The 25,478-nt window shown below is 38.8% G+C and overlaps 1 protein-coding gene across 1 annotated transcript in view; it reads left to right on the forward strand.

Annotated features, from left to right (window-relative positions):
* The window catches only part of NECAB1 (N-terminal EF-hand calcium binding protein 1), a 285,391-nt gene that overhangs the window by 250,059 nt on the left and 9,854 nt on the right, over positions 1-25,478 (forward strand). Inside the window, exons 8-9 of the mRNA XM_007457341.1 lie at positions 499-549; positions 23,157-23,269. Of these exons, the coding sequence (XP_007457403.1) occupies positions 499-549; positions 23,157-23,269 (164 nt within the window). The remainder of the gene's footprint in view (positions 1-498; positions 550-23,156; positions 23,270-25,478) is intronic.

Below are 25,478 nucleotides of genomic sequence, written 5' to 3' on the forward strand. Positions count from 1 at the left end.
TGCATTGGCAGGCGGACTCTCAACCACTGCGCCACCAGGGAAGCCCTCATTTACTTTTTATTTCACTTCTTAGCAAAGCAAAATTAGCACTAGAGTGTAAATGTCTATCATGATATCTCAAGTATATTACCATATAACCACAGGAAAAGAAATCAACCTAGTCATCCTTACTTTTCCTTTTTACTGTTTCTATGCTTTCCCTCTCTGTTTTAATGAATCTTCTCTCCACTTTGTTCTCTTTTAATGGCATTAGTGATGTACACTCAAAGTAATAACAAATTGAACACATCTGAAATAGCTCCTTACAATTGATATAATGGGTAAAAGAATCTTTATTGGAACAGCCCACTTTAAAAAATCAGAATTATTTCATCTCCATTCAGATCATGAAGTTCCTTCGGTTTAATATTAGCCCAAAAGTGCTACCATTCAAATATATGATGTTTTGTTTAATTAACTAATTTCTTGTTTTCTACCCATTTCTTACTCTAACCAAAGGATCTTAAACTTGAACCTCTAGAAGAAGTTATTGAAGGGAATACTAAACCTGTAAGTACTTTCCCTAGGTCAAAATTTTAGAAATATGTACTTTGAAAACATAATTTAATTTCTTCAAAATTAGTTACTATCTCAGTGAAAATTTAAAAAAACAATACATGGGCATATTTCATTATGTGTGGCTAGGTAGGATTTTCTAAATTGTGATTTGTGGAAAACTAATGCTTACTTCACAGGGGTTTTCTGAAAGCACCTGTCATGTAATATGTGAAAAGTGAAATTTTTTTGCATGTATAAATCAATGAGTTATTGAATAGCTGAATGAATATGACTGGCAGAGAAGGGCAACATTCAAATTGTATCATATACTAGGCTGAAGGGTACACCTGAGCTGAAACTTGGTCCTATTAATTATTGTATTTTTCAGCACATAGCCCAGGGACAAGATGCTCAGAAATCATTTTCCAAAGAAAAAAATTGATGTTTAGAGAAAAGTGAACATTTATGGTCGTGGGGAAAAGATACCCATCCAGAAGGGTGGCAATTGATGGAAACTGAAAGAAAATGGACAGTGATCCTAATAGGTTCATTATATGCAACAAAAAAGAAATTAATGTATAAATTAACTAATTGAAAAGCAGCACATACCATGCTTTATTATTTTATTTTATTTTGAGGCAAATATTTATAGCACATACTGCTTTGGGAAATTGGATGTTTGCATTTACATTTAGCGGAAATCTGGATTTTAAAATCTTGGGTATATACAGAAAATCACTTTTTTCTTAATACCTTAAACATATTATATATTGTATAGATCTTGTAGGATCAGTCACATTTACATGAAATAAGGATATGAATACCTTTCATCTCTGTATCATGCACTTATTCTATAGGCACTGCCTATGTGATAGAAGGTGAGACTCACCTGCATGTCAGCTCCTGTTCATCTGTCCAAACTCACAGCACAAAGGAAATTTTCATAGAGGGAGCTTTTTCTCAGAAAAGTTTAATAATGGCTGTTGTGATTAGAATCCTATAGATGTTCAGTGCTTTTATTACTCCAAAGACAGGGATGTGGTCTGTGTTAATTTATCAGGCACCCAGAATTTTAAAGTGATAGGTTTTGGCACGAAGGTGAGGGGAGAGGGCTGTTGAGCACAGATATCATGCAGGTCTGTGCAGTCCCATAAGCACAGGATTATGACCTTGAGGTCTTGCATCTGTGTCATCTCTTAGGTTTGCATGTAGAGAAAACTACACTCCAGTCAAGAAAAATGAACATAATTTTTCTAGTGTTAGGAGAGATTATTGTCTATTCTTAAATAATTTCTTAATATAAGTATTCTCTCTCACTAGCTGTGAAGGAGAAAAGTTTCTAAGTATTGTTTATGAAAAGTGACAGACTCTTCCATTCTCTGGTCCCTGACAGAAAAGAGAGATCATCTATTTTAAGAGATCTATCAACACATGCAGCATTGCCAATTCAATAGTGCATGGAAGTACTTTAGAGAAAAAGAACTGGGCAAGGTAGTTCGATAGTCAATATTATTTAAAAGCAGGAAAGAATATTCTTTAACTATTTTTAACCATATGGAAAAGTAAAAGAATTATGCTCTTTGGGAATACACACATAGTAATAGTCTGAGCTGGTTTGTTTTATCATATTTGTCATCAAAAGTTGTATTTTTTACTAGTGGTAGTATATGTATCACTATCAATTCCTATAAAACCTCTATATTCAGAATGACAAAAACAATTTTTCACTGTTATTTCACAGCTAGAACACATAATTGTATGTTAGGTTTTGATCAGTGATTTTTCCTGGTGACCAAAACCAATTTTAGAATTCATTGACTGGAGAGGTATTTTTCCTTTTCCATTAGTGAATGCATGAGAACTTTGAAAAATAAATCCTACATTAGAAGGCAAAAAATAAATTTTTATTATATACTTTATTTTTAAAAGTTAATCTTTATTGAGCCTTTGCTACGTGCAAGTGTTGTGTTAAACCCACACATATGTAACTCAGTCTTCACAATAGCCATATGAGGTGGTGCTGTTATTAGCTCCATTTTACAGATGAAGAAATTAAGTTGTAAAAGGTTTAAATACCACAGCTGAACTCCAGAAGTTCTATGCAAGACCTACAGTACTCACCACACTGTAATACTCCAACTCTAGTGTTTGGTGCACTTTGGGAAGTAGAGTTGCTTTTGCTAGTGAGGTTGTGAGCTAATGGATGACTTTTTTTCATGAGATTTCCTACCACTAGAACAGAGCATATTATCTGGTAGGCTTATTTAAGCACACAGCAAAATTCCTGACCCCTAGTATCTGCCATACTAGTTTTCTGGTACGTGAGCCATTACATAATGATGAGTGTAGCATATAATCTCTTTTTAAGTCCATTTCTTTTCTCAGCCTGGAGTAAGAGAAGTAACATTTATTGAATATCTATCATGGGCAATATCTTTACATACACTATTTCATTCCATTTAACCTTCCTCAAAACTCTGTGATATAAGTACCTTTATTCCAATTTTGCATATCAGAAGACTTGAGAAAGATTAAGTAACTTGTTCAAGGCCACAGAGCTAGTAAAAGCGAAGCCAATTTACACCTCCTGGTCTAAAAGGAGAAAGAAAAAAGAAAAGAGGGCAAGATGATGGAGGTAGATAAAAGAGCACCTAACAGTGCTCAGGACAACCTCAAGTCCTTTTCTGGAATGGATAGTATATAAATAAAATTTACTAAAGGAATTTTAAGAATAATCAATGGTTAAAAGCAAAGGCACCTTTTATTTTTAACTTGATCACTAACTATGTGCTGGGCCCTGAGGGAGTGTCTGTAGATAAAGTGGTGAATATTACAGACTAGAAGACAGACTAAAAGGAAATATAGGCAAATATAACTAGGATCTACAATAGAATGTGATGAGGATTATTATAGGAAGGTATAGATTTTCATAGCTAGGGAACATGACCTAATTTAGGGGCCAGGAAATGCTTCCAGAATGACATAACATTTAAGATGAAATCAAAAAGGATAAGTAGGAGTTTCTAAAAATGATATTCGTATATCTCTTACAACACTGAATTGTTCTAACCTTGCACTAAAAGAACAATAGGTGCTACATGGGAATATTAAAATATTCCAGATGATTTATATTAAGCATGTCATAAAGACAGCAACCTTAGGAATTCACTATTTTATTATTTCTTAATAAAACAGGAAAGAAATGCACATCAGGGATAAATGCAGATCTAAAGTCCAAGACCTTGGTTTTATGACTCATTGAAAATTTAGGGATAGTTTATTGTCTTCTAGCTCTCAAGTACTAAGAAGTGAGTATGAATCACTGAAAGGTTAATACGATTTTTGAAGGGAATTGCTTCAACCAGACCATACATCCTGGATCTGGCCAGGTGTATTGATCCACCTGAATACTTTCTGCCTGGTGCAACTGTATGCTTTGTGTGGTCTCAAATGACTCAAATAGTCTCAAATGACTATTGGGGAAAAAAATGATCATTTTCAGACATTTTCTACTTTCAAAAGGAGTTTTTAAAATGTCAATATGGGGAGGACCTTCAAGATGGCGGAGGAGTAAGAAGACCTCAGACTTCCAAAAGGGCAAGAAACTCCCCACGTACCTGGGTAGGGCAAAAGAAAAAAGAAAAAACAGAGACCAAAGAATAGGGATGGGACCTGCACCTCTGGGAGGGAGCTGTAAAGGAGGAAAAGTTTCCACACACTAGGAAACACCCTCACTGGTGGGGACAGTGGTGGGTAGGAGGTAAGCTTCAGAGCCACAGAGGAAAGTGCAGCAACAGGGGTGCAGAGGGCAAAGTAGAGAGATTCCCTCACAGAAGATCGGTGACGACCAGCACTCACCAGCCTGAGACACTTGTCTGTTCACCTATAGAGTGGGTGGGGGCTGGGAGCTGAGGCTCAGGCTTCGGAGGTCAGATCCCAGGGAGAGGACTGGGGTTGGCTGCATGAACACAGCCTGAAGGGAGCTAGTGAGCCACAGCTAGCCGGGAGGGAGTCCAGAAAAAGTCTGGATCTGCCTAAGATGAAAAAGACTATTGTTTCCGGGTGTGCAAGGAGAGAGGATTACTTCCCTGTCTGCCCACAGAAGGCAGATCACCACCTAAACGAGCTTCAGAGATGGGCGTGAGCTGCGGCTATCAGCTCGGACACCAGAGATGGGCATGAAACACTAAGGCTGTGGCTGCAGCCACCAAGAATCCTGTATGCAAGCACAGGTCACTATCCATATCCACCCCCCACCACGGGAGCCTGTGCAGCCCACTACTGCCAGTGTCCCATGATCCAGGGACAACATCCCCAGGAGAACACACAGCATGTCTCAAGTTGTTGCAACGTCACACTGGCCTCTGCCGCCACAGGCTCACCCCACATTCCAATTATTACTATCGTACCCCTCCCTCCCCCACCAGCCTGAGTGAGCCACAGCCCCCTAATCAGCTGCTGCTTTAACCCCATCCTGTCTGGGTGGGAAGAGATGCCTGAGGGCAACCTACATGCAAAAGTGGGGCCAAACCCAAAGCTGAACCCCAGGAGCTGTGAGAACAAAGAAGAGAAAGGGAAATTTCTCCATGAAGCCTCAGGAGCCACAGATTAAATCCCCACAAACAACTTGATGTACCCTGCATCTGTGGAATACATGAATAGACAATGAATCATCCCAAAATTGAGGCAGTGGACTTTGGGAACAACTGTGGACTTGGGGTTTGCTGTCTGTGAAGGATTTGTTTCTGATTTTTATGTTTATCTTAGCATAGTTTTTAGCACTTGTTATCATTGGTGGATTGATTTGTTTGATTGCCCTCTTCTTTTTTTTTAATTATTATTACTTTTTTTTTATATCTTTACTGGAGTATAATTGCTTTACAATGATGTGTTAGTTTCTGCTTTATACCAAAGTGAATCAGTTATACATATACATATGTCCCCATATCTCTTCCCTCTTGCATCTCCCTCCCTCCCACCCTCCCTATCCCACACTTCTAGGTGGTCACAAAGCACCCAGCTGATCTCCCTGTGCTATGTGGCTGCTTCCCACTAGCTATCTATTTTACGTTTGGTAGTGTATATATGTCCATGCCACTCTCCCACTTTGTCCCAGCTTACCCTTCCCCCTCCCCATATCCTCAAGTCCATTCTCTAGTAGGTCTGCATCTTTATTCCCATCTTGCCCTGAGGTTCTACATCACCTTTTTTTTTTTTAATTCCATATATATGTGTTAGCATACAGCATTTGTTTCTCTCTTTCTGACTTACTTCACTCTGTATGACAGTCTCAAGGTCCATCCACCTCACTACAAAGGACTCAGTTTTGTTCCTTTTTATGGCTGAGCAATATTCCACTGTATATATGTGCCACATCATCTTTATCCATTCATCAATTGATGGACACTTTGGTTGCTTCCATGTCTCGCAAATATTTTCTCCCATTCTGAGTGTTGTCTTTTTGTCTTGTTTATGGTTTTCTTTGCTGTGCAAAAGCTTTTAAGTTCATTGGGTCCCATTTGTTTATTTTTGTTTTAATTTCCATTTCTCTAGGAGGTGGGTCAAAAGGAATCTTGCTGTCATTTATGTCATAGAGTATTCTGTTTGTGTTTTCCTCTAAGTTTGATGGTATCTGGCCTTACATTTAGATCTTTAATCCATTTTGAGTTTATTTTTGTGTATGGTATTAGGGACTGTTCTAATTTCATTCTTTTACATGTACCTGTCCAGTTTTCCCAGCACCACTTATTGAAGAGGCTGTCTTTTCTGCATTGTATATTCTTGCCTCCTTTGTCAAAGATAAGTTGAATTGTGAGTGTGGGTTTATCTCTGGGCTATCCATCCTGTTCCACTGATCTATATTGCTGTTTTTGTGCCAGTAACATACTGTCTTGATTACTTTAGCTTTGTAGTATAGTCTGACGTCAGAGAGCCTGATTCCTCAAGTTCCATTTTTCTTTCTCAAGATTGTTTTGGCTATTCGGGATCTTTTGTGTTTCCATACAAATTGTGAAATTTTTTCTTCCAGTTCTGTGAAAAATGCCAGTGGTATTTTGATAGAGATTGCAATGAAACTGTAGATTGCTTTGGGTAGTAGAGTCATTTTCACAATGTTGATACTTCCAATCCAATAACATGGTATATCTCTCCATCTATTTGTATCATCTTTAATTTCTTTCATCAGTGTCTTATAATTTTCTGCATACAGGCCTTTTGTCTCCTTAGGTAGGTTTCTTCCTAGATATATTATTCTTTTTGTTGCAATGGTAAATGGGAGTGTTTTCTTAATTTCACATTCAGATTTTTCATCATTAGTGTATAGGAATGCAAGAGATTTCGGTGCATTAATTTTGTATCCTGCTACTTTACAAATTCATTGATTAGCTCTAGTAGTTTTCTGGCAGCATGTTTAGGATTCTCAATGTATACTATCATGTCATCTGCAAACAGTGACAACCTTAACTCTTCTTTTCCAATTTGGATTCCTTTTATTTCTTATTCTTCTCTAATTGATGTGGCTAAAACTTCCAAAACCATGAATAATAGTGGTGAGAGTGAGCAACCTTGTCTTGTTCCTGATCTTAGTGGAAATGGTTTCAATTTTTCACCATTGAGGATGATGTTGGCTGTGGGTTTGTCATATATGGCCTTTATTATGTTGAGGAAAGTTCCCTCTATGCCTACTTTCTGCAGGGTTTTTATCATAAATGGGTGTTGCATTTTGTCATATGCTTTCTCTGCATGTATTGAAATGATCATACGGTTTTTCCCCTTCAATTTATTAATATGGTGTATCACATTGATTGATTTGCATATATTAAAGAATCCTTGCATTCCTGGGATAAACCCCACTTGATCATAGTGTATGTTCCTTTTAATGTGCTGTTGGATTCTGTTTGCTAGTATTTTGTTGAGGATTCTTGCATCTATGTTCATCAGTGATATTGGCCTGTAATTTTCTTTCCTTGTGACATCTTTGTCTAGTTTTGGTGTCAGGGTGATGATGGCCTCGCAGAATGAGTTTGGGAGTGTTCCTCCCTCTGCAATATTTTGGAAGAGTTTGAAAAGGATAGGTGTTAGCTGTTCTGTAAATGTTTGATAGAATTCACCTGTGAAGCCATCTGGTCCTGGGCTTTTGTTGCTTGGAGGATTATTAATCACACTTTCAATTTCAGTGCTTGTGACTGGTCTGTTCATATTTTCTATTTCTTTTTCTATTTCTTCCTGGTTCAGTCCCAACCAGTTGTGCATTTCTAAGAATTTGTCCATTTCTTCCAGGTTGTCCATTTTATTGGCATACAGTTGCTTGTAGTAATCTCTCATGATCCTTTGTATTTCTGCAGTGTCAGTTTTTACTTCTCCTTTTTCATTTTTAATTCTATTGATTTGAGTCTTCTCCCTTTTTTCTTGATAAGTCTGGCTAATGGTTTATCAATTTTGTTTATGTTCTCAAAGAACCAGCTTTTAGTTTTATTGATCTTTGCTATCATTTCCTTCTTTTTCATTTATTTCCTATCTGGTCTTTATGATTTTTTACCTTCTCCTAACTTTGGGGATTTTTTGTTCTTCTTTCTCTAATTGCTTTAGGTTCAAGGTTAGGTTGTTTTTTCGAGATGTTTCCTGTTTCTTAAGGTAGGATTGTATTGCTATAAACTTCCCTCTTAGAACTGCTTTTGCTGCATTCTATAGGTTTTGGGTCATCATGTTTTCATTGTCATTTGTTTGTAGGTACTTTTTGATTTCCTCTTTGATTTCTTCAGTGATCTCTTGGTTATTAAGTAGTGTGTTATTCAGCCTCCATGTGTTTGTATTTCTTACAGATTTTTTTCTGTAATTGATATCTAGTCTCATAGCATTGTGGTCAGAAAAGATACGATTTCAATTTTCTTAAATTTACCAGTGCTTGATTTGTGACCCAAGATATGATCTATCCTGGAGAATGTTCCATGAGCACTTGAGAAGAATGTGTATTCTATTTTTTTGGATGGAATGTCCTATAAATATCAATTAGGTCCATCTTGTTTAATGTATCATTTAAAGCTCTGTTTCCATATTTATTTTCATTTTGGATGATATGCCCATTGGTGAAAGTGGGATGTTAAAGTCCCCTACTATGATTGTGTTGCTGTCGATTTCCCCCTTTATGGCTGTTAGTATTTTCCTTATGTATTGAGGTGCTCCTATGTTGGCTGCATAACTAGTTACAATTGTTATATCTTCTTCTTGGATTGTTCCCTTGATCATTATGTAGTGCCCTACTTTGTCTCTTGTAATAGTCTTTGTTTTAAAGTCTATTTTGTCTGACATGAGAATTGCTACTCCAGCTTTCCTTTGATTTCCGTTTGTATGGAATATCTTTTTCCATGCCCTCACTTTCAGTCTGTATGTGTCCTTAGGTCTGAAGTGGGTCTCCTGCTGACAGCATATATATAGGTCTTGTTTTAGCGTCCATTCAGCCAATCTATGTCTTTTGGTTGGAGCATTTAATCCATTTAAATTTCAGGTAATTGTCGATATGTATGTTCCTATTACCATTTTCCTAATTGTTTGGGGTTTAGTTTTGTAAGTCTTTTCCTTCTCTTGTGTTTCCTGCCTACAGAAGTTCCTTTAGCATTTGTTCTAAAGCTGATTTAGTGGTGCTGAATTCTCTTATCTTTTGCTTGTCTGTAAAGGTTTTTGTTTTGTTTTGTTTTGTTCTTTTGTTTTTTTACGGTGCGTGGGCCCCTCACTGCTGTGGCCTCACCTACTGCGGAGCACAGGCTCTGGTAGTGCAGGCCCAGCGGCCATGGCCCACGGGCCTAGCCACTCCGTGGCATGTGGGACCCTCCCGGACCAGGGCATAAACCCGTGTCTCCTGCATCGGCAGGCAGACTCTCAACCACTGTGCCACCGGGGGAGCCCCTGTCTGTAAAGGTTTTAAGTTCTCCATCAAATCTGAATGAGATCCTTGCTGGTAGAGTAATCTTGGTTGTAGATTTTTCTCTTTCCACTTTAAATATATCCTGCCACTCCCTTCTGGCTTGCAGAGTTTCTGCTGAAAGATCATCTGTTAACCTTATGGGGATTCCCTTATGTGTTATTTGTTGTTTTTTCCATTGCTGCTTTTAATATTTTTTCTTTATATTTAACTTTTGATAGTTTGATTAATATGTGTCTTGGCATGTTTCTCCTTGGATTTATCCTGCATGGGACTCTGTGATTCCTGAACTTGGTTAACTATTTCTTTTCCCATATTAGGGTAGCTTTCAACTATAATCTCTTCAAATATTTTCTCAGTCTCTTTCTTTTTCTCTTCTTCTGGGACCCCAATAATTCGAATGTTGGGGCATTTAATGTTGTCCCACAGGTCTCCGAGACTGTCCTCAATTATTTTCCTTGTTTTATCTTTATTCTGCTTTGCAGTAGTTATTTCCACTATTTTTTCTTCCATGTCACTTATCCATTCTTCTGCCGCAGTTATTCTGCTATTGATCCCTTCTAGAGAATTTTTAATTTCATCTATTGTGTTGTTTTTCACTGTTTCTTTGCTCTTTAGTTCTTCTAGGTCCTTGTTAAACGTTTCTTGTATTTTTCTCCATTCTATTTCCAAGATTTTGGATCTTATTTAATATCATTATTCTGAATTCTGTTTCAGGTAGACTGCCTATTTCCTCTTCATTTGTTAGGTCTGATGGGTTTTTGTCTTACTGCTTCATGTTCTGTGTGTTTCTCTGCCTTCTAATTTTGCATAACTTACTGTGTTTGGGGTCTCCTTTTCTCAGGCTGCAGGTTCATAGTTCCCATTGTTTTTGCTGTCTGTCCCCAGTGGCTAAGGTTGCTTCAGTGGGTTGTGTAGGCTTCCTGGTGGAGGGGACTAGTGCCTGTGTTCTGGTGGATGAGGCTGGATCTTGTCTTTCTGGTTGGCAGTTCCATGCCTGATGGTGTGTTTTGGGGTGTCTGTGGCCTTATTATGATTTTAGGCAGCCTCTGTGCTAATGGATGGTGTTTTGTTCCTGTCTTGCTAGTTGTTTGGTCTATGATGTCCAGCGCTGTAGCTTGTTGGTCGTTCAGTGGAGCTGGGTCTTGGCATTGAGTTGGAGATCTCTGGGAGATTTTCACTGTTTGATATTACGTGTAGCTGGGAGGTCTCTTGTGGAGCAGTGTCCTGAACTTGGCTCTCCCACCTCAGTGGCACATCCCTGATGCCTAGCTTGAGCACCAAGGGCCTTTTCTCCACATGGCTCAGAATAAAAGGGAGGAAAAAAAGAAAGAAAGAAAGAACAAGATATAAAATAAAATAATATAAAATGATGAAAATAAAAAATAATTATTAGGACAAAAAAATTTAATTAAAAAAAAAAAGACAGAACCCTAGGACAAATGGTAAAAGAAAAGCTATACAGACAAAATCACACTCAGAAGCATACACATACACTCTCACAAAAAGAGAAAAAGGGAAAAAAATATATATATATCGTTGCTCCCAAGGTCCACCTCCTCAGTTTGGGATCATTCATTGTCTATTCAGGTATTCCACAGATGCAGGGTACATCCAGTTGCTTGTGGAGATTTAATCTACTGCTCCTGAGGCTGCTGGGAGAGATTTCCCTTTCTTTTCTGTGTTTGCACAGCTCCCGGGGTTCAGCTTTGGATTCGGACCCGCCTCTGCATGTAGGTCACCTGAGGGCGTCTGTTCTTCACTCAGACAGTACAGGGTTAAAGTAGCAGCTGATTCGGGGCCTCTGGCCTGCTCAGGCCGTGGGGAGGGAGGGGTATGGTTGCGGGGCAAGCTGCAGCGGCAGAGACCAGCGTGACACCAGCCTAAGGCACGCCATGCATACTACCGGGGAAGTAGTCCCTGGATCATGGGACCCTGGCAGTGGCGGGCTGCACAGGCTCCCCAGAAGGGGGGTGTGGATAGTGACCTGTGCTTCCACACAGGCTTCTTGGTGGCGGCAGCAGCAGGCTTAGCATCTCATGCCCGTCTCTGGTGTCCGTGCTGATAGCCGCGGCTTGTGCCTGTCTCTGGAGCTCCTTTAAGCATCTCTCTTAATCCCCTTTCCTCGTGCACCAGGAAATAAAGAGGCAAGAAAACGTCTCTTGCCTCTTCGGTACCTCTAGACTTTTTCCCAGACTCCCTCCCAGCTAGCTGTGGCGCACTAGCACCCTTCAGGCTGTGTTCATGCAGCCAACACCAGGTTTCTCCCTGGGATCTGACCGAATCCCAAGCCTCAGCTCCCAGCCCCCAACTGTCCCGGCGGGTGAGCAGACAAGCCTCTCAGGCTGGTGAGTGCAGGTCTGCACCGATCCTCTGTGTGGGAATCTCTCCACTCTGCCCTCCACACACCCCTGTTGCTGCGCTTTCCTCCATGACTCTGAAGCTTCCCCCCTCCGCCACTTACAGTATCCACCCATGAAGGGGCTTGCAAGTGGGTGGAAAACTTTCCTCCTTCACAACTCCCTCCCACTGGTGCAGGTCCCCGCCTTTTCTTTTGTCTTGTTTTTTTTTTCTTTTTTCTTTTGCCCTACCCAGGTACATGGGCAGTTTCTTGTCTTTTGGGAGGTCCGAGGTTTTCTGCCAGCGTTCAGTAGGTATTCTGCAGGAGTTGTTCCACATGTAGATGTATTTCTGATGTATTTGTGGGGAAGAAGGTGATCTCTGTGTCTTACTCTTCCGCCATCTTGAAGCTCTGTTATTACTACTTTTAAATTTTGTTATTTTAATAACATTATTTATTTTGTTATTTTTTTTTCTCTCTTTTTCCTGTGTTTTCTTCTGAGCTGTGTGGCTGACAGTGTCCTGATGCTCTGGCCTGATGTCAGGCCAAAGTTTCTGAGGGGGAGAGTTGAGTTCAGGACATTGGACCACCAGAGACCTCCTGGCACCATGTGATATCAATCAGTGAGAGCTCTCCCAGAGATCTCCATCTCAACACTAAGCCCCAGCTCCACCCAACCACCAGCAAGCTCCAGTGCTGGACTCCTAATGCCAAACAACTAGCAAGATAGGAAAACAACCCCACCCATTCACAGAGAGGTAGCCTAAAATCATACTAAGTTCACAGACACACAAAACACAACACCAGACACGGTCCTTCCACCAGAAAGACAAGATCCAGCCCCACCCACCAGAACACAGGCACCAGTACCCTCCACCAGGAATTCTACACAAACCACTGAATCAACCTTTCCCACTGTGGGCAGACACCCAAAACAGCTGGAACTACAAACCTGCAGGCTTTGAAAAGGAGACCCCAAACACAGTAAGTTAAACAAAATGAGAAGACAGAGAAATATGCATCAGATGAAGAAGCAAGGTAAAAACCCACCAGACCAAATAAATGAGGAGGAAATAGTCAGTGTACTTGAAAAAGAATTCAGAGTAAGTATAGAGAAGAAGATCCAAAATCTTGGAAATAGAATGGAGAAAATACAAGAAATGTTTAACAAGGACCTAGAAGAACTAAAGAGCAAACAAACAGTGATGAACAACAAAGTAAATGAAATTAAAAATTCTCTAGAAGGAATCAATAGCAGAGTAAATAGGCAGAAGAACAGATAAATGACCTGGAGGAGAAAATAGTGGAAATAAATACTGCAGAGCAGAATAAAGGAAAAAGAATGAAAAGAATTGAGGACAGTCTCAGAGACGTCTGGGACAACATTAAATGTACCAATATTCAAATTATAGGGTTCCCAGAGAAGAAGAGAAAAAGGGACTGAGAAAATATTTGAATAGATTATAGTTGGCAACTTCCCTAACATGGGAAACGAAATAGTCAATTAATTCCAGGAAATGCAGAGAGTCCCCTACAGGATAAATTCAAGGAGAAACATGCCAAGACACATCTTAATCAAGCTATCAAAAATTAAATTCAAAGAAAAAATTTAAAAGCAGGAAGGGAAAAGCAACAAATAACATACAAGGGAATCCCCATAAGGTTAACGGATGATCTTTCAGCAAAAACTCTGCAAGCCAGAAGAGGGTGGCAGGACATATTTAAAATGATGAAAGGGAAAAACCTACAACCAAGATTACTCTACCAGCAAGGATGTCATTCACATTTGACAGAGAAATTAAAACCTTTACAGACAAGCAAAAGTTAAGTGAATTCAGCACCACCAAACCAGCTTTTCAACAAATGCTAAAGGAACTTCTCTAGACAGGAAACACAAGAGAAGGAAAAGACCTACAAAAACAAACCCAAAACAGTTAAGAAATTGGTAATAGGAACATACAAATAGATAATTACCTTAAATGTAAATGGATTAAATGCTCCAACCGAAAGACATAGACTGGCTGAATGGATACAAAAACAAGACCTATATATATGCTGTCTACAAGAGACCCACTTCAAACCTAGGGGTTCATACAAACTGAAAGTGAGGGGATGGAAAAAGGTATTCCATGCAGTGGAAATCAAAAGAAATCTGGAGTAGCAATTCTCATATCAGACAAAATAGACTTTAAAATAAAGATCATTACAGGAGACAAAGAAGGACACTTCATAATGATCAAGGGATCATTTCAAGCAGAAGATACAATAATTGTAAATATTTATGCACCCAACATAGGAGCGCCTCAATACATAAGGCAAATGCTAACAACCATAAAAGGGGAAATCGACAGTAACACAATCATAGTAGGAGACTTTAACACCCCACTTTCAGCAATGCAAAGACCATCCAAAATGAAAATAAATAAGGAAACACAAGCTTTAAATGAAACATTAAAAAAGATGGAGTTAATTGATATTTATAGGACATTCCATCCAAAAACAACAGAATACACTTTTTTCTCAGGAGCTCATGGAACATTCTTTAGGATACATCATATCTTGGGTCACAAATCAAGCCTTGGTAAATTTAAGAAAACTGAAATTGTATCAAGTACCTTTTCTGACCACAATGATATGAGACTAGATATCAATTATAGGGAGAAAAAAAAAAAACTGTAAAAAGTACGAAAACATGGAGGTTAAACAATATGCTACTAAATAACCAAGAGATCCCTGAAGAAATCAGAAAGGAAATCAAAAAACATCTAGAAACAAATCACAATGGAAACACAATGACCCAAAACCTATCAGATGCAACAAGAGGGAAGTTTATAGCAATACAATCCTACCTCAAGAAACAAGAAAAATCTCAAATAAAAAACATAACCTTACACCTAAAGCAATTAGAGAAAGAAGAACAAACAAAAAAAAACCCCAAAGTTATCAGAAGTAAAGTAATCATAAAATCAGATCAGAAATAAATGAAAAAGAAATGAAGAAAACAATAGCAAAGATCAATAAAACTAAAATCTGGTTCTTTGAGAAGAAAAACTAAATTGATAAACCATTAGCCAGACTCATTCAGAAAAAAAAGGGAGAAGAATAAAATTAACAGAATTAGAAATGAAAAAGGAGAAGTAACAACTGACACTGCAGAAATACAAAGGCTCATGAGAGATTACTATAGGCAACTATATGGCAATAACATGGACAACCTGGAAGAAATAGACAAATTCTTAGAAAAGCACAACCTTCCAAAACTGTACCAGGAAGAAATAGAAAATATAAACAGACCAATCACAAGCAGTGAAATTGAGACTGTGATTCAAAATCTTGCAAGAAACCAAAGCCCAGGACCAGATGGCTTCACAGGCGAATTCTATCAAACATTTAGAGAAGAGCTTACACTGATCCTTCACAAACTCTTCCAAAATATAGCAAAGGGAGGAACACTCCCAAACTCATACTATGAGGCCACCATCACCCTGATACCAAAACCAGACAAAGATATCATACAAAACAAACTACAGGTCAATATCACTGATGAACACAGATGCAAAAAACCTCAACAAAATACTAGTAAACAGAATCCAACAGCACACTAAAGTATCATACACCCTGATCAAGTGAGGTTTATCCCAGGAATGCAGGGATTCTTCAATATACACAAATCTATCAATGTGATACACCATATTAACAAATTTAAGAATAAAAACAATATGATAATCTCAAGAAATGCAGAAAAACTACCAACAAAATTCAACACCGATTTATGATAAAAACCCTCCAGAAAGTGGGCATAGAGGGAACTTACCTCAACATAATGAAGGCCATATATGACAAACCCACAGCTAACATCGTTCTCAATGGTGAAAAACTGAAACCATTTCCACTAAGATCCGGAAAAAGCCAAGGTAGCCCACTCTCATAGCTATTATTCAACATAGTTTTGGAAGTTTTAGTCACAGTAATCAGAGACGAAAAGAAATAAAAAGAATCCAAATTGGGAAAGAAGAAGTAAAACTGTCACTGCAGATGACATGATACTATACATAGAGAATCCTAAAGATGCTAGCAGAAAGCTACTATAGCTAAACAATGAATTTGGTAAAGTAGCAGGATACAAAATTAATGCACAGAAATCTCGTGTTTCCTATACACTAATGATGAAAAATCTGAAAGAGAAATTAAGGAAAGACTCCCATTTACCACTGCAACAAAAAGAATAAAATACCTAGGAATAAACCTACATAACGAGGCAGAAGACCTGTATGCAGAAAACTTATAGTTTATAGACACTGATGAAAGAAATTAAAGATGATACAAACAGATGGAGAGATATACCATGTTCTTGGATTGCAAGAATCCACATTGTGAAAGTGACTATACTACCCAAAGCAGTCTACAGATTCAGTGCAATCCCTATCAAACTACCAATGGCATTTTTCAAAGAACTAGAAGAAAAAAATTCACAATTTGTATGGAAACACAAAAGACCCCAAGTACCCAAAGCAATCTTGAGAAAAAGAAACAGAGCTGGAGGAATCAGGATCCTTGACTTCAGACTATACTACAAAGCTACAGTAATCACGACAGTATGGTACTGGCACAAAAACAGAAATATAGATCAATGGAACAGGAGAGAAAGCCCAGAGATAAACCCGTGCACATATGGTCACCTTATCTTTGATAAAGGAGGCAAGAATATACAATGGAGAAAAGACAGCCTCTTCAATAAGTGGTTCTGGGAAAACTGGACAGCTACATGTTAAATAATGCAATTAGAACACTTCCTAACATGATACACAAAAATAAACTGAAAATGGATTAAAGACCTAAATGTAAGACCAGGCACTATAAAACTCTTAGAGGAGAACATCAGCAGAACACTCTGTGACATGAATCACAGCAACATCCTTTTTGACCCACCTCCTAGAGAAATGGAAATAAAAACAAAAATAAACAAATGGGACCTAATGAAACTTAAAAGCCCAGCAAAGGAAACCATAAACAAGATGAAAAGACATCCCTCAGAATGGGGGAAGATATTTGCAAATGAAAAAACGGACAAAGGATTAATCTCCAAATATACAATCAGTTCCTGCAGCTCAGTATCAAAAGACAAATAACCCAATCTTTTTGACCCCTCCTAGAGAAATGGAAATAAAAACAAAAATAAACAAATGGGACCTAATGAAACTTAAAACCCCAGCAAAGGAAACCATAAACAAGATGAAAAGACATCCCTCAGAATGGGGGAAGATATTTGCAAATGAAAAAACGGACAAAGGATTAATCTCCAAATATACAATCAGTTCCTGCAGCTCAGTATCAAAAGACAAATAACCCAATTCAAAAATGGGCAGAAGACCTAAATAGACATTTCTCCAAAGAAAACATACTGATTGCCAACAAACAAATGAAAGGATGCTCAGCATCACTAATAATTAGAGAATCCAAATCAAAACTACAGTGAGGGGGCTTCCCTGGTGGTGCAGTTGTTGAGTCCGCCTGCCGAAGCAGGGGACACGGATTCGTGCCCTGGTCCGGGAAAATCCCACATGCTGTGGAGTGGCTAGGCCGTGAGCCATGGCCACTGAGCCTGCACGTCCAGAGCCTGTGCTCCGCAATGGGAGAGGCCATTACAGTGAGAGGCCCGCGTACCGCAAAAAAAAAAAAAAAAAACACAGTGAGGTATCACCCAACACTGGTCAGAATGGCCATCATCAAAAATCTACAAACAATAAATCCTGGAGAGGGTGTGGAGAAAAGGGAACCCTCTCTCACTGTTGGTGGGGTAATGTAAATTGATACAGCCACTATGGAATACAGTATGGAGGTTCCTTCAAAAACTAAAAATAGAGCTACCATATGACCCAGCAATCCCACTACTGGGCATATACCCTGAGAGAACCATAATTCAAAGAGAGTCATGTATCAGAATGTTCACTGCAGGACTATTTGCAATAACCAGGACATGGAAGCAACCTAAGTGTTCATTGACAGATGTGGCACATATATACAATGGAATAGTACTCAGCCATAAAAAGAAACGAAATTGAGTTATTTTATTTGTACTGAGGTAGACAGACCTAGAGTCTGTCATACAGAGTGAAGTAAGTCAGAAAGAGAAAAAAAAAATACGATATGCTAACACATATATATGGAATCTGAAAAAAAAAAAAAAAGGTTCTGGTGAACCCAGGGGCAGGACCTGAATAAAGATGTAGACACAGAGGGTGGACTTGGTGAAGGGGAAGGGGAAGCTGGAACGAAGTGAGAGAGTAGCATTGACATATATACACTACCAAATGTAAAATAGATAGCTAGAGGGAAGCAGCTGCATTGCATAGGGAGATCAGCACATTGCTTTGTGACCACCTAGAGGGGTGGGATAGGGATGGTGGGAGTGAGACGCAAGAGGGAAGGGTTATGGGGATATAAGGTTACGTATAGCTGATTCACTCTGTTATACAGCAGAAACTAACACAACATTGTAAAGCAATTATACTCCAGTAAAGATGTTAACAAAAAAGTCAATATAATTTTAAACAAAGTTTTATCACATTCTGGTGCTTTTCAAAAACTGTTAACTTTTCTTGAGCACGTTATTTTTGTATATATACACTAGAATCCCTTTTCATACAATAGTTTACAACTCTAATATCTTTCTTTTTGCTTCTGTATCCTCATTAAACCTATGAATAATATTTTGTGAGTAAATTAATTCTGCCATGCACTTTAATGTGTTTTGTGGGCTATTGCCAGCTAATATGTCTGAGACTTTCAAAACATAGTCTTGCTTTGCAGTAGCTGTTAAGAGACTCCAACAAGAGTTCTGATGTTTCTGAAGAATGCTTGGAACACAATTGTAAATGTACTAAATAGAGACAGAATAACATAAAACAAATTGGTTGTGTTGAAAACATTTCTTTGTCTCCAGTTATTTAAAAAGCTGATATTTCTTGAAATAAAAAGATCCAAGAAATCAGAGGTATATGCAACTGTAACATAACGTCACTGGCAAATACTATTCAGTAAACCTGGACTAACCTTTCATAATTAGCACTTCTCAGCCCAAGAAATCCCTAATATTCCACCCTAATTCCATTGTAACAAAATCCCTATAAGGTAAGTCATAAAAGCAACACTAACCCCTTCCAAAACAGAGAAACAAAAATGTAGCACTATTTTCTACCATGAAAGAAAGTTCTGGGCTGGCCATTTACATTATAGGATCTCAGATTTCAGTAAGGATTAAAGGCTGTATATTTTAAACAAGAGACATATAGAAATATCATGAAGATATTAGGACCCCTTCCCTACTTCTCCCTTACTCCATATACCACATCTTAACCTGGCCAGCATAGAAAAATTTAAGGATTTTCTTTGGACCTCAAAAAATCTACCTTAAATTACCCAAGATTCAAAAAGCTCCACTTGTCACAGTAGTCATAAAATGCAGGCAGATTATCTGGGCCTCTTTATAAACTGATTTCTTTGTGTAAATATCTGAGGAAAAGAGGGGAAAGAAGTGCCTTGTTTGGATTGCAAAGTAAATTTAATTTTTCCAAATCATATTCACATCCATGTATATAAGTAAATGAACCATTTAGCTATTGCTATATAGCAAGCCACCCAAAACTGAATGGCTTAAACCACAATTCTGCATGTAGGCAATTTAGGGCGAGATCATCTTGGTGGTCTCAGATGGTTCCCTTTTGGCATCTGTAATCAGCTGCATGCCAGCTTTACTGGTCTTAGCTGGGCTTTCTCATATGTCTAGGACCTCAGCTAGGATGAATCCACTGACTCAGCTTTGTTCTATGTGGTTTTAATCCTCCAGCATAGGGGTTGGCAAAACTACAGCTCACTGCCTGTCTTTATATATAAGGTTTCACTGGAATAGAGCCATACCCATTTGTTTATTTATTGCCTATGTTTGCTTTCACAATAAAACAGGGGAGTTGAGTAGTTGTGACAGGAACCATATGACCTTCAAAGCCTAAACCCTTTACTATCTGGCCCTTTACATAAAAAGTTTGCTTGGGGCTTCCCTGGTGGCGCAGTGGTTGAGAGTCCGCCTGCCGATGCAGGGGACACAGGCTCGTGCCCCGGTCCAGGAGGATCCCACATGCCGCGGAGCCGCTGAGCCTGTGCCTCCGGAGCCTGTGCTCCGCAACAGGAGAGGCCACAACAGTGAGAGGCCCACGTACCGCAAAAAAAAAAAAAGTTTGCTGACCCCTGCTCTAGCAGGGCTCATTTACATGACAATGTCAGGGATCCAAGCAAAAGAGTGGAAACTCACAAGGTCTCTTGGGGCCTAAATTTGAAACCACCACAGCATCACTTCTGCCATGTTCTGTTGGCCAAAGCAAGTTAGACGTCCAGCCCAGATCCAAGAAAAGGGGAAATAGAATCCATGTCTAGATGGAGAAGTAAAAAGTCACATTTCATAGGGCATGGGTTCAGGGAGTAGTGAAGGACTGGTCATATTTACAACCTGCCTCACTAGATCACATAACAATTGCCTTCAGACTAAAAGAATTATGATGGAATAGGTGGATATATTTATAATATTTCATTAGGAAAGCCCATAAGAATCATGTGAGTCACTGTTCATCAAATACCTAACCTATAGATTTTTTGTCAAAAGGATGTATTCATAATTATTTTGGTAGAGATTATCTTTAACACAAAGTGAGAGAGTGGCATGGACATATATACACTACCAAACGTAAAATAGATAGCTAGTGGGAAGCAGCTACATAGCACAGGGAGATCAGCTCGGTGCTTTGTGACCACCTAGAGGGGTGGGATAGGGAGGGTGGGAGGGAGGGAGACGCAAGAGGGAAGAAATATGGGAAAATATGTATATGTATAACTGATTCACTTTGTTATAAAGCAGAAACTAACACCATTGTAAAGCAATTATACTTATATAATTGCTTATAATTAATTATACTTATATACATATAAAGCAATATAAAGCAATAAAGATGTTACCAAAAACAAAAAACAAAAAAACTACGTCCTGGGAGAGTCAGATAGGAGGCTGATTGTTCATTATACAACCTGAGGAGATAGTTATTGACTTTGATTCCTGATACTGAAGGGAAATAAAATAAAGCTCAATTAAAATTACTGAACTCATTTAGGTGACTAGGTTATGGAAACAAATAGACCCAAGATGTAGGATGATTCCAATGCAATAAAAGTTTTCCTAGTAAATAGTCCACACAATGATTCAGGGACACAGACTTCTCTTACCTATGGGCCTGCCAGTCCTAAGGCAGGTCTTCAGCTTACTAGCAGAAAAGAAAAAGAGAAGGTGGAGGAGGCTCACATCCTTCTTGAAAGTCTTGGCTCAAAATTAGTACACAGCACTTCTGCTCATATTCTGTTGGTGAGAACTCGTCAGTTGGCTACACCTAACTGCAAGGGATAATGGAATTTGTAAGTCTAACTCTATACCTAGAAAGAAGAAAGAAATGGATTTTGATGAACAGTTTGGAGTCTGTGCCATAGTCTACCTTCTGGTCATCAGATGTCCATTTGCATCTTTCTTTTCACATTTATAGAACACATTACCTTCACAAGGGAGACTGCCCAAAGTCTCCTCCAGTTACTGCTTCTAGGTCAAATCCAGGATCCCTGGATGATGTTTAGTCTTATCTGTAAGGTCAGGATGTAGCCCTTTAAGGTCTGAAATGCCCAACCCTTGCACAAACACAGATAAAATATACAATGATAAATCTAGGCCAGGATAAATGCCATAAAACTGCCACTCAGAAAACAGATGTATAGGAAATACATAACATTCACGGGTTAGTTGCAATGATGAATTCATGCTGGGAAGGTATTTTAATGAAGGAAGTTCCACTATTAGACACCAGATCTCCATTCTAAGAGGAACCCTGTTTTCTGTTCTTCTTTAAGAGTTTCTTCTTGGTCCATTACTATCCATGAACACACCTGAGTCAGCCCATTGTGGAACATTCCTTTCTTAGGGGTTATGCAGTATTCACAGCCTGCTTCCTGCTCATATGAGTTTGGGCGCCCAAATATTATTTTAAGCCTTAAATACTCAAAGGATTTTAACGCAAGGATCAAAATTTATTTGGCAATATAGTTGGTCAAAATTTTAGTAGAATTCTGATCAATTTACATACAATAAGTTTCATGGGCCATATCTAAAATTACTTCTTAGACACAGTGTTCAAGACTTGTTTATTTCTTTGATAAAACCTATGAAGACAAGAATTCTATCTTAATCCATCACTGTATACTAGAATCCAGCATTTACTAATTCCCTGTAGGAACATTTGTTCAATATAAAAAGTGCCTAACATAGTACGTACAATATAATTAGTGTTCATCCAATGGTAGCTGTTAACATTAAGAAAGAATCTCATTGGAATTGGAGATAGAAAACCAGGGGCTTAATTCTAGCTCTACTTCTACATAGCTGGGTAAGATCATGCAAGTTAGTTTCCTCATATTCTAAATCTTTCTCACATTATTGTTGTTGCTTTGCACTTTTATAATTCACCTCCAATCCTTCTTTGCACTTTTATGATTCACTACCAACAATTGATGAGGAATGGACTAATCTTGAGATCAAAATACCATGAGAAGCCCATAGGCATATCTTTAGGAAAGTATTCAAACTACAATAATGGTAATAGGATTTGTTACAAGAATCAGTTGTCATCCAACCCAGCATGATCCATTAAACACAGGCTTCATCTAATGCCAGGAGATTTGAGTGGGGCCTATTATAGGTGGTTAATTGTTTGAGAACCCTGTGATGGTTTATGTAGCTTTGGAAATGCGTCAGTGAACACATTTTTTGAAATTTGGTTGTTTGTAATGAAATTCATAATATGTCTAATATCACAAAATAGCCAAGGAAAAGCTGGAGCTGTGCACTGTGTACAATAAAACTTCTCTTTAAAATTTGTTAAGTGACTTTAGGTCAGTGATCCCAAACCTGGCTGCACATTAAAGTCATTTGGAGACGTTTTTATAAATACCAGTGCCTGGACCCCACTCCAGAGATTCTGATATAAATGCAATTTTAAAACCTCCCCAGTGATTCTGATGGAGAACCACTGCTTTTAAAAGGGAAATATGTCATCATGAAGGACACCTTTTTTAGTGCTTGTTACTAGAGGCAAGAAAATATCCTGCCTATACTACAGCTTTTATACAGTGTTATTACTTGGACTAGTCATGGCCTTTTTAGTCATTTTTAGATGAAAAATTGTTTTGTGAGGAGGGATGGGATGAGCAGTAGGGGGTTGGCTTAGGGAGGCTCCATGATAGTCAACAAAGTAACACTTGCCCCTTCCTCTGCAGCACATCATGCTTGTGCAGCGTCAGATGTCTGTGATAGAAGAGGACTTGGAAGAATTCCAACTTGCTCTGAAACACTATGTGGAGAGCGCTTCCTCCCAGAGTGGTTGCTTGCGGTAAGTGCTCCTGCGCATGTGTCTTAGATGAGGGTGGGGTATGGAAGACTGGTATTTGAGAATCTTCATCTAAAGTTATGCTGGTCATTCTAGCCCTCAGGGTGATGCATTTTGCAGAGTTAAACAGGCTGTTTTCTCTTTTATCCTTGGACTCTGTGTGGATTTGAGCATTAGGAGCACCAAGGGAAGTCAAATAGACTGAAATTCCTCCTTTTGCATCCAGGCAGACTCACACTCTGATTTAAATCATCTCTGGTATATGAAGCCTCAACTCTAGTGCATCTAGCTCTGATTGCTACCTTGAGAGTGCGCCCTATGGCCTAATAACCACCATTTCAGCCATTCATTATGAAATTGCACCATCTCTGAAGTCTTGATGGCAGGACTTTGTCATTTAAAAAAAAAAAAAAAAGTTATTTCCATGGCCACTCCAGCTCAGGCTTCTGTTATCTCAGGCTACTAAAATATACTAACTATACCTCATCTTCAGTTTCTCTACTCCAAGTAGTCCAATAAACAACTACTACAGTTATAATTACCCGGAAACAATTATCATAGAATTCTCTTACTCAGAAACCTGCAATAACTATCTAATGAGTAGCTTATCAAATGCCAGAAGTTTATCCTGACCCTACAATTATACTACCAACAGACCCCAGAAATCCATAGCACTGCTACCATTTGTTCTCCCTCACCTGAACACTATGCCTCAACAGTGCCCAGCTGCTTATTGCCTTTCCAGCATAATCTATTGTCTTACCTCTGTGCCTTCGATCTGGCCACTCTCCTTCCCAGAAGTGTGCACCCAGCTTCAGGTCTGTGCCAGACCATGCTCTACCTTAATGCCAAAGATCAAACTCACCTGCTCCTGGAAAACTGCCACAACCAAATCCACCCCTACCTTAGGAGCTTGTTTAAATTGTATTTCACAATACTCTTAGAACATTGGGAAAGCTTTTTAGCACATGTGTGCATGCATGTATGTGCACATAGAAACACATACTTTATGTCTCTTTGTGTTCCTCCCAGTAATTACTAGTTATATTTTATTCACACTCTGGCAGAATACTTCTGCAGCTAAGTCTTGCTCTGGAATTAAACATGGGTTGTATTAACTTTGTGGGTTTGGGAAAGAGAAAAATAAATACCGTATGCTAACACATATATATGGAATCTAAAAAAAAAAAATGGTTCTGAAGAACGTAGGGGCAGGACAGGAATAAAGACGCAGAAGTAGAGAATAGACTTGACACAGGGAAGGGGAAGGGGAAGTTGGGATGAAGTGAGAGTAGCATTGACATATATACACTACCAAATGTAAAATAGATAGCTAGTGGGATGCAGCCTCATAGCACAGGGAGATCAGCTCGGTGCTTGTGACTACCAGGGGGATGGGATAGGGAGGGTGGGAGGGAGATGCAAGAGGGCAGGGATATGGGGGTATATGTATACATATAGCTGATTCACTTTGTTATATAGCAGCAACTAACACAACATTGTAAAGCAATTTTACCCCAACGATGTTAAAAAAAAAAAAAAAGTTACTGAAAAACCCAAGCAGAGCAATTGTGTGACCCATGTATAACACACACACACACACACACACACACACACACACATTTTTTTATTACTCTTTTCGCATATTTTGTAATCATGAAGGCTTATTTAATCCCTGTGTTTGGCACAGGGAGGTACCAACTGAATATATGTGATGCACACAGTGTATTCTCAGAACCATGCTTGACTTCGGAAAGTTGAGAATAGTTTCTGCTTCCAAGGATCTAGGAAACCAGTTGGGAAAATAGGATACTCATTCATGAACAATTAAAGCCATGTTCTTGGCCTTAATTTCACAGCTGTTAAGTAGATTAAAATGATTTCTGAAGTCACTCTCAGCTGCCAAATTCTAGAATTTGTATGTATTCTGAACTACATGTCAAGGATGTAGGGAAGATAAATGTGGAACTGCATTGTAAGAATCAACCCTGGGAGTTGTACAATGGCCAAAGAAACATCCTTAAGAACTCATGGTACCCTGTGGCACATTGAACCATTAATTTATCAGCATTTTTATATAGACAAAATAAATGGGTGGCCGTAGTGTGGTGGAGAATTGTGGGAACTATCCCTCCTGTGTGCCCTTTACTCCAGTGATTAGGCTCTGTGAGTTAAGGTAGGCCACCTGGGGAACAGAGGAAGCCAGGACGAA

The sequence above is a fragment of the Lipotes vexillifer genome, unplaced genomic scaffold (assembly GCF_000442215.2).
Source record: "Lipotes vexillifer unplaced genomic scaffold, Lipotes_vexillifer_v1.1 scaffold174, whole genome shotgun sequence".
Lineage (NCBI taxonomy): Eukaryota > Metazoa > Chordata > Mammalia > Artiodactyla > Lipotidae > Lipotes > Lipotes vexillifer.